At 51.0% G+C, this 13,831-nt stretch overlaps 1 protein-coding gene across 1 annotated transcript in view; it reads right to left on the bottom strand.

Annotated features, from left to right (window-relative positions):
* Window positions 1-5,863, bottom strand: part of ATP10A (ATPase phospholipid transporting 10A (putative)) — a 189,891-nt gene extending 184,028 nt beyond the window's left edge. Inside the window, exon 1 of the mRNA XM_023190428.3 lies at window positions 4,982-5,863. Within this exon, the coding sequence (XP_023046196.2) occupies window positions 4,982-5,430 (449 nt within the window). The 5' untranslated portion in view covers window positions 5,431-5,863. The remainder of the gene's footprint in view (window positions 1-4,981) is intronic.
* Between the last annotated feature and the right edge of the window lie 7,968 nt (window positions 5,864-13,831).

The following is a 13,831-nucleotide window of genomic DNA, read 5'->3' on the forward strand; positions in this document are numbered from 1 at the left end:
TTGCTACATGTGCACATTTCTAGGTATGTGAAATTTTCTAGAATAATTATTTTAATGGGGCCTGTTGTTTTTGGGGTGGGAATAGCAAGTAAGGTAATAACTGAACACGGGATCAGAGCAGGGTAGTTCTGGGCTCAAATCACGGTACTGCCATCCCCTCAGAGCGTGACCTTAGGCAAGCAATTGAACCTTGAAGCCTCAGTTTCCTCATCTGTGGAATGGGGATGTGAAAATGATATGAACGTTGGGAGGATAAAATGGAATTCTGCATATATAACATTTGGCTCATATTAACAAGTAGAAAAAGAACTGCCTCATGAACAAGGCTGCCTTTGGATGACAATCAAGGTTTTAGGGAAAGAAACGTTCTTTATCCACTGCAACTTGACCTCATGAGCCCAGTAATATATGACATGTAACAGGTACCAAAAATTATTTCTGACAAACATGTGAATGGCAATGTTGAAATAATATTCTGCAAGCGTCCAGTGCTCTAACCTACCTACAGGAATGTCAACCCTGCTTAAGAAGAACTGGCATGGTCCCTGCGCATTTCTAACTCCTGGGTCTTGTCCTGGTGTCTCTGCTTTTGCAAACCTTTTACTCAAATGACAGAGATGCTGTGCTTCCCAGGGGAAAGATGTGTTGAATGCTGGCCTCTTGTTGCATTAAGAGGGAGGGATGGAGGGAATATGCCCCGAAAGAGCCAAGGACGCTGCAGAGGAAGAGACGAGGCTCACCTGGAAGGGAAGGGAAGGGAAAGAGGTACGGAGGAGGAGTGGCAGAGGGGAGACAAGAGAAACAAAAGCCCTGGCAGAAAAGAAAACAAAAGGTGGACTTTGTTCAATGAGAATCTCACCATCTCATCTGCTCAGCTTTTCCGAAACAACAAAGCATGAAGGGCAGGGGACACAGGTTGGATAAATAACCCTGGTGGACTAGGAAAATGGAGTGAAAATCAAAGTGAGGGGAAGAGACCCAAAGTAGGGCAATTCCAAAATAAGCAGAGAACACCTCCTGACTACCTGTCTCCCAAAAGATGACGGAAAGACACTGAGACACCGCCCTCAGACCCAAGCACAGAGCCCAGAAGATTCAGGGAAAAGTCGCCTCCGGTTATTTCCTGCGGAAACACTGCTGGTTACATCATCCTGGAGACAGACACTGAAAAGTATCAATAAGATTATATTCAAGTCATCACAATGTACATATAAGCAAAAGGGAGAAAATTGAAGAAAAAAAAAAAAAAGATAACAATAGCCCAGGCAGGCTTTGGGGGAGAGAGGAGGTCACTGGCCCAGGTCCTCCTCCAGCAGGACCCTTGCCAGGCACACTCCATTTCTGGGAGCAGAGCACCAGGTCTGCTGATTTAAGGTTTCCCCCCAACCACTGCTGTGGAAGAGGCGGATGAGAGCGCTTTCTGCAAGGCACACAGTCTTCCTCTGATAGGGGATCTCTGCTTCCTGCCTGCAGAACGGCCGGCCACTCTCCCAGCCTGGGCTGAGTCCCTGTGCCCTTCTCCTTCCCCTCTCCTCCTCCAGCCCAGCCCAGCAGGAGCCCTGAGGTTGCTCTGCTGCCCCCTCAGCCCTCAGCCCCCAGGGATATGCACCCTGTTCCAGCTGCACACTCAGTGTTGGACGCCGATGTCAGCTAACGGGAATTCCGAGCCCCACACGAAAGCCGGAGGCCACATCACCCTAGACTCTCACCAGGGCTCACTGAATGGCAGGGTCTCAAGCGCAGGGAGCCCCTTTCTTCCCACCAGGGGCTGTGGGAAGATGGCTTCTCTGAACGGCCTCAGCCAACACCGAGGTCCATATGACCAGAGGGGCTTCCCACACCCTCCTCATCCCACTGGACCACAGCCTGGTGATGCTGGGTGGGTGGGCCCTTCCCCTCCACAGGCACCACAGGCAGGACCTAACCCCCCAGAATCACCCAGCGCTCCTCCAACCTGCTGAGTGTGGCTCAAGAGGGTTTTCCTAAATAGCGTGTGAGATCCATGAGGAGAAAACGGGTTCAGAAGGAGGAAACAGAGGACTGCTTGTCAAGCACCCCGGCCTGGGAAGCTACATTTCTAACAGGCTCCACAGGGGATGCTCACAGAAAGGGGCCCAAGGATGGTGTCACTGAAAACAGCACATAAATAATAACATAAATGATGACACACTACGGGCTGCACATCCACATACAAGGGAATGTCCAAGAAGTCACTTCTGGGGCAGTGGCAGCAGGTAAGGCTTCTAGCTAAAGTCTGCTCATACTCTCTGTGAACAATGCGTTGCACACTTGGACCGACACTCCTATAACAGCAGCTAGAGCAGCAACACTTGGAGGAGGTGCCACACAAAACAGACCTAGACAGTTCACAGTCCTGCTTCTGATCTTCTCTGCAGTCAACCAAAGGCACTGCACAGACCTTGGCCTGACACAGAAGTCATTTCCTTGGCTCCTCTGTGCTGTCTGGGTGCCAGGTCCCGACAGCCAGGGCTTCATGTCAATGCTTCACCCCAGTGTACCCTAGAACCTGTTCTCTATCTCTGTGCCATGACCCTGTCAACCCCCCGCCCCCGATCTCTCACTGCAGCACTGGGCCTTTGCCCCATCTTGCTTGGCAACATTTTCCTGGCCTCACACCACCGTCCTCGACTCTTGTCCTGCGCTGGGAGGCCTCACCTGACATGGCGCCTACATCCCAGGGCTGGGAGCCCCATCCAGGACTTCACCTGGTAGACATGCCCTGCGGTGCCATCTGTCCCTACAGTAAACTCTGGGTGAAACCAGCCTCCTCCTCCTTCTATTCCCAGGGCCTGGCACCACCTCTTACAGCCTTTCTGGGACTGGAAGAATTTGACCTGCCTTCCCAGGGAACAATAAACAGAAATGGGGCACTGGGCCCACTGTCCTTAAGGCAGCTGGGAAGTGAATGAAAAACGCTGGCAGTTCCTTCACTAGGGAAAAAGACGGAGTCTGAGGGAGAGTTAAGATGCCTGGAGTGAAGGGCAGAGTGGAAGGGGAGGGGGACATACATGGGTGTAGTCTAAGTGGAAGCTGAAGTTTCTAAGTCCCATGAAGCCTTACAAGGTCATAGAGGCAAGAGAATGGCTTTTAGATCCCAGCCTCAGTTTCTTCATCTGCAAGATGGGTGTGACAGTTACTGTAAGGATCAGGTGACATAATGGGTTCAAAACACTTTGCCAACTGAAAATAAACTATATTTCTCCTGAGGCATAAGTATTTCTAAAAAGGAGGCTACAGGAGTTACGGGCTCAGTAATAACAGGAAGTGGTATCTGTGCAAAGGCTTAAAACTGTTGAACCCCAACAGGGCTATGTGGTAGAGGCCTCGCGCAGGGGACACTGAGGGCATTTGTGTAAGGGGTGCCACTCTTGTCCCTGCTCAGGCTTCTGGTGAACAGGTGCCAGGAAATCCCACAGCCCGGTCCAATGACAGTGACGCTTGCTGACTGGCCAAAGGGCAAGGCTTGGGAGCAGCAGAGAGGTGTTTCCGAAAGTGTGAGCCATCATATCAGAGTCACCTGCACACTAATCTAATACATTCCTGGGCTCAATCCCAGGCCTGCTGAGTGAGACACTTTGGAAAACTGTTATTTTAACAAGCGCCTCCAGTGACTCTTAGAAAAGTTTCACACGAGCACAGAAATATTCGAAAACCTGTGCAGTCGGGAAGACCTGGGTCAAATCTGAGTACCACGACCTTGCTGCTGTGTGACACTAGGCAGGTTTACTTAACTTCTCTGAACCCGTTTACTCTGTTTATATAAATATGGAGCATAACCACTGCAGTGTTGCTGGGAGGGAGAAAGGTACTCAGCTACAGAGGCAGCATCCATGGCTTCATCCAAGCCATGAATGTCTGTGTCTAAGGTGTTCGTGAATACCTGCCTGTAAGAGGCAAGAACCACTGTGACCCTCCTCTTTTAGGGGAACAATCTGCCACTAAGAGGGCATAGGGCTTCCTAGAGTCTCCCCATGCATGATGGAAGCCAGACACCGCTAATGTTCTATTCAGAAGCCCATCTCAGTCCCTGTACCAGGGTCAAGCAAGGTGAGGCAGGAGGTAAGGATGGGCTGAGCTTTGGAGGAAAGCTAAGACGACCCACCTTTCTCAGGGACAGGGCCTTGAGGTGGTCCAGGCTGCTGGACACAGCTCCAAGATGGATCTACCAAGGGGCTCTCTTGTGGTGGAGAGCATAAAGGATGAAAAGGCTGCAGGCCTCTGGACAGGCCCGCCCCAGACTCTAAAACTCAGGGAGCGAAGAGCAGGAGAGGCCCAAAGCAGGGTCACCCCGGTACGGCCTGTAGCAGGGCTCACAAACCCCCACAGCCTCTTTCCCGGAGGAAGCAAGTGAAGATGAAGAAAATTAGGCAGGCAGCTATCGGGCGGTGCCTGGCTGGCGGCTCATGGCTCACAGTGGAGGATGGACACTGCTGTTATTTTCCCTGCCCTGGTACCTGAGCTGTGCCAGGCACATCAGGACTTGGCGGCAGTTTCACTTTGCTGCTGTCCCGAGCCGAGCTGTTCTCAGACTGAGCTCTACTGTCCTGTGCCGGCTGTTCCTAGACCACTGTTCCTGGCCGAGGACTGAGGCAAGGACTTCAGGCCAGGGGGCCAGGCTGGCTTTCCCTGCCTTTCACTTCAGATGGGGGCGGCTGTGGATGAGGATGCCCAGCGGCCGTCGGTTTCTAGCCCTGGGATGATTCTGGCTCCGACACGGAGTGAGGGGATCCCCACGCGCCCCGCATCCAGGGCGCCCCTTTAGCCGCGGCCGGGGCGCAGAGGGGGCTTGGCGGCGCTGTGGCTTCGGTCGGCACCAGGTCCCGCGCAGCCGGGCCCTCCACCCTGAGTGGAGCTGCCCTCCAAGCATCCAGCCCCTGCCAATCACCGCGCCCAACACCAAGTTCCCGGGGCGCCCTGCCTCGGGCCGCCCAGCGCTCGCTCGCCCGCCCGCCCGACTCACCTGCTGAAGACCAGGCAGCCCAGGTGGTTGATCTTGTGGTCGGAGCGGTGGCGGCTGTAGTCCTCCCACAGGTCCCTGAAGGCCGTGATCGCCAGGATGAAGAGCACCGGGGCCAGCGCCAGGCCGGGCTGGAAGGCGTTCACCGCCGGCACGAAGTTGAGCAGCGCGATGAAGACAAAGTACACGTTGGCCGGGCGGTGGAACTGCTCGAACAGGTTCTTGGGCAGGAAGGACAGCAGCGTGTACTTGGTGGTCTTGAGCCGGTTGTCGGCCAGGTGCTGGGCGCACCCGCGCCGCCGCCGCCGCTCGCCCTTGGCCGCGCCAGCCGCAGGGTCCTCGGCGCCCGGGGGCGGCAGCAGGTTGGAGCGCACGGTGCGCGTCCTGCCCTCCCGGCGCCGCCGCCGTCCCGGAGGCCCGGGCTCCGCGGTCCCCGCCGGTTCCCGCTCCATGGCCGCGTGTCGCCGCGCCCGGCTCCTCCGCCGCTCACGCCCGCCTGCGCCGGCCTCTTAGGTGATCATCACTCGCTGCCCGGGCGCGGCGGTGCGGGCTCCCCGCCTGCGGGACGCACGGAGACCGCGGTCAGCGCGCCCGGCCCGCGCCCAGCCCCGTCCACTCCCGTCCAGCCCCGCCGCCCGGCCGCAGTCCCCAGGGCGCAGGCTGGGCGGGTGCCGCACAGAGCCCCCTTGTCGCGCCGCCCGCCCCCGGCCCGGGTCGTTTCCGCCGCGGTGGCCACGGCCCCGCCCTCGCTCCGCGCCCGGACTGGGCCACGCCGGATAGCGGGAAACAAAAAAAGCCCGAGCTGGAAACTTCAGAGAGGTTTAGTTTCGTTTCCCAGAAGCATCAGTCCGGTCCCAAAACACTGCAAACGCGCGCTGGCTGCAGTAGGAGAGAGGAAACCGCGAAGCGCGAGAAAAGGTGCCGCCGTCCCCAAGCAGCCCGCGCGCCCTTCCAGGGGCCAGATCTGCTTCATCCTGGACGGCGAAACGACCTGGGAGACCCCGGTTAGGACCCTACTCCGGGGATCAACTGGAATCAAAATCCAAAGGAGCCATGGCATCCCGTGCTGCAATGTTTAAAGTCTTTTTTTACGGAGGACCTCTGCTCCTGGAGAGCCCTGGGAAGGGCGATTCCCCGTTGCCTCTGAGACCTTCTTCCCTACCCCACTGCCCAGCCCCCACCACCACTTTCAGATTCTGTTCTTGGGTGAACTAAACAGTTTCCTTTCCACCATCATCATCACTGTCTTTCCTTCCTCTCCTAAATTCTTTTTCTTTTTTCTGTTCTTTTTTTCGTGGAAAGGAGAACTATATCGCTATAGCAAAGATAGGATTTGGTTTGCAGGTATTTGAGTCTTTATTTCCCTCCTTGGGAAATCACGAGGACAGAAATGCTCCTTGTGCGCTGTAGCTCTGAGGTGGCTGTCATGGCCCAGACGGCGGGGGAGGCGGGGATGGTTGTGGGGAGAAGAGGGGAGGGTCAGAAGTGTGTCCCAGAAGTGTGGGGCGAAGGGCTTCCCTCCATATCATGGGGCATCTGAGAGGGGGCAGGAGAATAAGCTCGATGTGGAAAAAGGAGCTGGGAGTCCCCCATGGCCGCAGTGAGACCCCACAGATGTCCCACGGCTATGACTGTTTGCCTCCCACTCAAAAAGTACAGAGATGAGAAGCAGTTATTTCTTGCCCAGGAGGCCGTGGCTGGAGGGTTGGCCCTGGTCCCAGGCTCTTCCTAGGGGTGCCTGCTAACAAGGCACTGCCCTGGATGGACTCAAATCACTTAAGTCTTCCCCAGGACCCTGGCTTGGGGAGGCCCTCTTCTCCCGCACCCTGGCTTACCCGGGTCCAGTTAGGACATTCTTACATCTCTACCCAGTTTTGCCACCGTCCACAATGTTCCCCAGTGTTAGAAGGTAGAGTGGTGACAGGTATGAAGAAAATACTCCTGTCCCCCAGTCACAGGGGTGCGCTTTTGAGATGTCGAGGCCCAGATCAGGGAAGAGTTTGGCTAAAGTCTGCATTGTCAGGGAGAGGAGTCAGGTCTCACAATCAGCAGCAACCCAAACGGAGTATCAACTGCGAATGAAGGCCCACAGCAGCCGCATCCTCGCAGCCTCACATCTCATGGCTCCCTGTTTTCCTCTAGCAGCCCACCCGGTGACCCCCGAGGCCTTCAGCCTCCCTGCACTTCCACAGTGGCCTCCTGTCTTCACAAGCATCCCCGTGGACCCTTGGCACAAACCCTCCAGGGGTGTCCCCGCCTCCCAGACTGCTAGCTTCAGGCAGTCCACACTGTTGCCAAAGTAATTACCGCCTCATTCCATTTGCTTATCCTGGAGCTTCCAGGAGTACCCTGGTGCTTACAAAGCCAAATGCTGATTCCTCAGGCAGAGGTCCCTTGAGGCCCTGAGGGGAACTGGCACCAACTTGCTGATTTTCTTTAGCCCCTCCCTGGTTCAGACCCAGCCCCAAGGCGAGAGGTCTCCTTATCCTTCTCAGAACAGTCCTTGCTCATCCCATCCACATTCCACTCTAAGGTTCCAAGATTCTGAGTCACAATGCTCCCCAAGTCTGGAATATTCTTCCACCTGCTCTTCCCCAGTCCAAAGTCAGGATTTCCAGGAGGGCCTAGCTCAGCTGCTCACCTCCGGAAAGGTCTCCACGCTGTGTGATCCAGGGAAACTTGGAGGGGTTTTGAGCTCAGGTGTGTTCTGCCAGCTGGACTCTAAGACCCTGGCCTGCCATGATGAGGACAAGACTCTGATGTGGTCTGGTCAACTCAGGGCTGGCCACCTGCACCGCAGTGCTCTAACAAGGGCTTGCCATAGGCCCTGCGAACCATTGTAACTGTCCTTGTTTGGCAAATACCTACTCATCACCTGCCTTGTGCCCGGCAATGTTCCAGGCACAGGAATTCATCGGAGCGCTAGGGAGGACAAGAGGTTGTCATGGAGCTGCAGCAACCAAACGAGAAACCATGAGACCCCGTGGAGGGCTTAGGGAGGGATGAGGGAGGGCGTTTCCAAAGAAGGGCATTGGAGTTGAAACCTGAGTGGGACAAGATCAGGTGGAAGAAGCTTCCAGACAGAGAGGGAAGCTCTGTCAAAAAGGCCCCAAAGAAGGAGAAATCACCATGTTTAAGAAACAGGTGGGGCCTCTGCTTCACACTCATTCCAAAACCTTCAACCCCACAGCTTCTGCTTTAGGCGATGGGGACACCTGGGAAACATAGCAAGTCTCCGCTCCCCAGAACACTAAGTCCTCACCTGGGAATACCAACACAGATGGCTCAGAAACGGAAGGGACACCTGAGACCAGGGCTGGGAGGGTGGGCTCCTGCTCCTGTCAACAGGGTGGTCCCAGGAGGCTTCCCGGCAACACAGGCGGAGGCCTGGGGACACAAGCTGTGCAGGCATCTAGGGAAGAAATGGTAAGCGCGGGGCGGGGTGGGGGGTGCATTCAGGGATTTCAGGCTCAGCAGGGAAGCCGGGGTGGCTGGAGCTGAGTGGGAGATTGGAGACGTGGCCTCGAGTGGGGTCATGTGGGGCCTTTTGGATCCTGGTGAAGATTTTAGCTTTTGAGCGAGAGGGAAAGCCTTGGGAGGATCTTGAACAGAGGCATCAAGTGGCTTTACCGAGGTTTCCAGAGATCACCCCTGCTGCATTGTAAACAGAATGTAGCAGGCCAGAGCAGAAGAAGGGAGACGTCTTGGCGAGTGGTCACTGCAGTGATCCTGCAAAGGCGCTGAGGCTCAGGCTGGGTGGCCATGGTGGAGGTGGGACGTGGCCTCAGAGCGTGCGGGACATACCGTTGGACTGGTTGTGGGATGTGCAAGAAAGGAGGTGAGGGTGGCCCAGCAGCTAAAAACCCAAGTTTCATCTACTGAGATGGGAAGACAGAGGATGAGGCAGAACTGGATGTGCTCACCAGACCTCAGGAGCAGGAGTCATGCTGGCAGTGGTGCAGGACTCTGACATCAGGGGAGAAGCTTGGCTGGAGATGTCAGTCTGGGGTCAAGAGCAGGTCTGGGTGCAGGAAAGGGTAGCCATGAGGAACAGTGGAGTGGCCAGCGTTTGGGGCTTCACCAGCCTTTGGAAGGAACAAGTCTCTGGATTTGCTCCAAGTGCAATAGGAAGCCAGGGGCTGCCCCAAGCAGAGAGGCATGAGATGACAGGATCTTATATTCTCTTTTAATAGATAGAAAATAGATTCAGAGCATAGCTGGAGCAGGAGAGGTGTAAATTAAGAAGTGGCTTAGACCTGGCATTGGATAGACACACATAGACAAATTGGAAGTATGTCTTCCAAGCAGAGCTAATGTGACTGTCCAATAGGTTGGATGTTTCAGTGAGGAAAATAAATGAACAGGTTTAAGGAGAAAATGCAAGCTCAGCATAAGCCATGTTAAGTGTGAGACAGCAAGTGGGCAGTGGCCTATTGAAGACCAGACATGACAGCAAAGGTCTGCACTGGTGACACAGCTGTGGGAGATGCTGGGAGACACCTGTGGTTTAGAGCTATGTGATGAGATTGCACCTATATGCACCAGATGCACACAGGGCATGAAGACAGCACAGAGAAGAGACTCTGGGTGTTACTTTCCAACTAAGAATTGAATGAGACAATCATCAAGATTGTTTCCAGTTTTCAGGTACCAAGAATCAGTACCTCTAATGGCTGGTGAAATAAGTAATTATGGAATAAGTAAGAATTACAATCTAAAACATTTTAACCTGACAGCATTGTTTAATATTTACTCTAGTGATTGCCCTTGCCCTTACAAATAGGCATAACAGATTCTGACATTTAAAAATTTTTTATTTTAAATGTTTTTAATTTTTTGGCTGGGCATGGTGGTTCATTCCAGCAATCCCAGCACTTTGGGAGGCCGAGGTGAGCTGGATCACTTGAGGTCAGGAGTTCAAGACCAGCCTGGCCAACATGGTGAAACCTTGTCTCTACTAAAAATACAAAAATGAGCCTGGCATGGTGATGCACACCTGTAATTCCAGTCACTTGGGAGGCCTAGGAAGGAGAATTGCTTGAACCTGGGAGGTGAAGGTTGCAGTGAGCCTAGATTGCGCCATTGCACTCCAGCCTGGGTGAGAGAGCAAGACTTCATCTCAAAAATAAATAAATAAATAATTTTTATTTTTAATTTTTAGAAAGAGACAGGGTCCCCCTATGTTGCCCAGGGTGGCCTCAAACTCCTGGGTTCAAGCAATCCTCCTGCCTGGTCCAGCCAGATTCTGAAATTTGTAATATGAAAAAGCAGGCACAGATGCTATCTATTAATTAATATGAGCTCTGCATCATTCAAAAAGTTCCAAAATATAGAACTGTGAAATTTTAGATAAAAGTAATTGACTAATGATTGAATAAGCTGAATCTATGATTATGTACATAATCCTAGAAATACAAAATTCTGGCCGGGCACAGTGACTCAGGCCTGTAATCCCAGCAGTTTGGGAGGTTGAGACAGGCGGATCACCTGAGGTCGGGAGTTCAGACTTGCCTGACCAACACGGAGAAACCCCATCTCCACTAAAAATACAAAATTAGCCGGGTGTGGTGGCGCATGCCTGTAATCCCAGCTACTCGGGAGGCTAAGGCAAGAGAATCGCTTGAACCAGGGAGGTGGAGGTTGCGGTAAGCCAAGGTTCACCATTGCACTCTTGCACTCCAGCCTGGGCAACAAGAGTGAAACTCCGTCAAAAAAAAAAAAAAAATCTAGAGAGATAAGCAAAGATTTATATATTTTATTTTTAAGCTTTTCCTTATCCCGCATACCATCATTTCTCAGGAATTCATATTTTGAAATGCCTGCCTGAGATAATTTGTTCTTCCTTTTTCCAAACTAAATTTCCTTTAAAAAGACACAATATTTTCCAGCTGCATCCATGTCCCTACAAAGGACACGAACTCTTTTCTTTTTTATGGCTGCATAGTATTCCATGGTGTATATGGAACCATCATTCTCAGCAAACTGTCACAAGAACAGAAAACCAAACACCGCATGTTCTCACTCATAGGTGGGAATTGAACAATGAGTTCACTTGGACACAGGAAGGGGAACATCACACACCAGGGCCTATTGTGGGGAGGGGGGAGGGAGGAGGGATAGCATTAGGAGATATACCTAATGTAAATGACTAGGTAATGGGTGCAGCACACCAACATGGCACATGTATACATATGTAACAAACCTGAACATTGTGCACATGTACCCTAGAACTTAAAGTATAATAAAAAACAAACAAACAAAAACACGACGTTTCAAAAAGATAAATGTACAGTTGTGCTGGGGAACTGGGGAAGAGCACCTTCAGAAGAGGAAAAGATATCTCAGAAGATATTGAGGGATATCAGGAATATGTAAAACTGATGAACGCATTCGCGGGAAAGTCTAACACATAGAAGAAAATGTATCGTCAGCGCGCGGTGGCCCACGCCTGTAATCCCCGCACTTTGGGAGGCCGAGGTGGGCGAATCACAAGGTCAGGAGTTTCAGACCAACCTGGCCAACATGTTGAAACCCCGTCTCTACTAAAAATACAAAAACTTAGCTGGGTATGGTGGCGGGCGTCTGCAATCCCAGGTACTCGGGAGGCTGAGGCAGCAGAACCTCTTGAGCCCAGGAGGCGGAGGTTGCAGTGAGCTGAGATCGCCCCACTGCACTCCAGCCCGGGAGACAGTGCGAGACTCTGCCTCAAAAAGAAAAAAAGAAAAAGAAAAAAGAAAACACAGAGTTAAGTAGACAAGGATGCTTTTTTTTTAAAAAGTGAGTTTTTCCAGTAGATCCTTTGAGAAGGCTCAAAATCAGAGAAAGCAGGCCATTCTAGGATGAGGCGCAGTTGGGAGAAGAGCGAGGCCGCTATGTTGCTACATCCCGGATGCCACTCCAAGTCCCACGCTGGTCATTTCAAGTAGTTGCTCTTAAGACCGGCCGCTCCTTAAGGTTACCTGATGAGCTTCTAATGCCCAAGCAGTGCCCAAGCCTCGCTCCAGACTCAGTACACATGGGGACCTGGCCCCAGCACCCAGAGTTTTTAAAAGCTTCTTGCGTGATTCCAATTGCAGCCGGGTTTAAGGACCTCTGGTCTCTATCTGCCATGATACGCATGAATCTATATTATAGTCAAGAGTCACTGGATTGTTTCAGAACAACTGGTAGCATGAAAGAGAAAAGCAAACTTCACCCAAGTGAATTCCCCCTCTCTGAGAAAAAAGAGCCAATGCAGAACAGCGACAGTAACATTAGAAATCACTATTATTGTCCTTAGATATCCAGCAGACCAGCCCATCCATAAAATTGCCATGGAAAAGAAGTAAATGAGGAACAGCCAAAAAGTCTTGGAAGTAGAAAGCACAGCAGGTAACAAATTAAAACACACACACACACACACACACAAAGTGGCAACATTAACAATCTAGATGATCATATTGGGGAATTCTTTCAGAATATAGGGCATAAAATAAGGAAACGAAAATATATAGAAGAGACTGGCAAAAATGAAAGGGTGGATCCAGAAAAATCCCTCTCGCTGTTGCCTGTGCTAATAGCAGACCAAGAAAACTGGGATAACCCTTCAGGAGACATCTAGGAAAGATGGACAAAATGCTTACAAAAAATATATTTTAAAGCCACGGGGAACTAACAGGGCAACTAAGACCCGGCAGAAGGAAGACACCAGAGAGCGGAGCCCAGCTGGGGTTGCAACTCTCCAGGCACCTCTCCCTACGCCACCCACCCAGGGCTCCACATCCACTTCCAGGGAAGCAAAGACTCAGAGAGACAACACTCGTGCTTGTGTGCTGAAAGAAAAAGCATTTACCTTGATATCACGATCATGTATTTATATAATAAACAACATATAAATTAATAAGGAATAAGCACATATTTTGAATAGATTAACAATCTCCAGAAGTTCTTGAACGGGTCCTCAGAATCTCATCCTCCAAAACCACGCAGTGAAGAACATTTGACAAAGTTTACAAAATGGTTTATTCCTCAATTTTATTTATAATGCAGTACAGAAAGATAATGAAACCCTCTCATTGATTCTGCAAGGTTAGCAAAACCTGCTATTAAAACTAGATAGCATAATTGCATAATTGCAAGGGAAAATAGTTTATTTGTAGTTTTCTTTTTTTTTTCTATAGCAATATTTATAGGTATAAAGGCAAAATCTATCACTATTTGCAACTTTGTGAGTTTTTTTTTGTTTTTTGTTTTTTGTTTTTGAGACAAGATCTAGCTTTGTCCCCCAGGCTGGAGTGCAGTGGAGCAATTACAGCTCACTGCAGCCTCGACCTTGTGGGCTCAAGTGGTTCTCCCACCTCAGCCCTCCAAGTAGCTGGGACTACAGGCATGCCACCACACCCAGGTAATAAACTGTGGTTTTTATCAGGGAAGTGGTTAGTAATGAGGCTAACTATATGATAAAGATGTACAAATCAACAAGTTACTTCCATGCAAGCAATAGGCAATTAGAAAATGCAATAAATGAACAAAATGGTCTCTTTTTTAGAATAAAATATTTAAGGAAAAATAACAAAAACCAGTTCAAGATGTTTGCAAATAATTAAAGCAAACAGCAGCAGTAATATTTGGCCTGTGTAGCACATGTAACACCAGCCAGGCATGTGCTTCTCATTTTATAGTCATTTTCTCCACCCTCCTGGCCATTCGTTGAGGCAGAAGAATATTTATCCCAATATTATAGATGAGAAGTATGTTGTCACATGACTAGTCAACTTAAAATTTTACTGAATGTGATAAAAATCTCAATAGCATCTATAAAATATGCCATGTCCCTAAATGGAACTCTGAAAGTAACCAGTTCATTTTATACAT

The sequence above is a fragment of the Piliocolobus tephrosceles genome, chromosome 6, assembly GCF_002776525.5.
Source record: "Piliocolobus tephrosceles isolate RC106 chromosome 6, ASM277652v3, whole genome shotgun sequence".
Taxonomy (NCBI): domain Eukaryota; kingdom Metazoa; phylum Chordata; class Mammalia; order Primates; family Cercopithecidae; genus Piliocolobus; species Piliocolobus tephrosceles.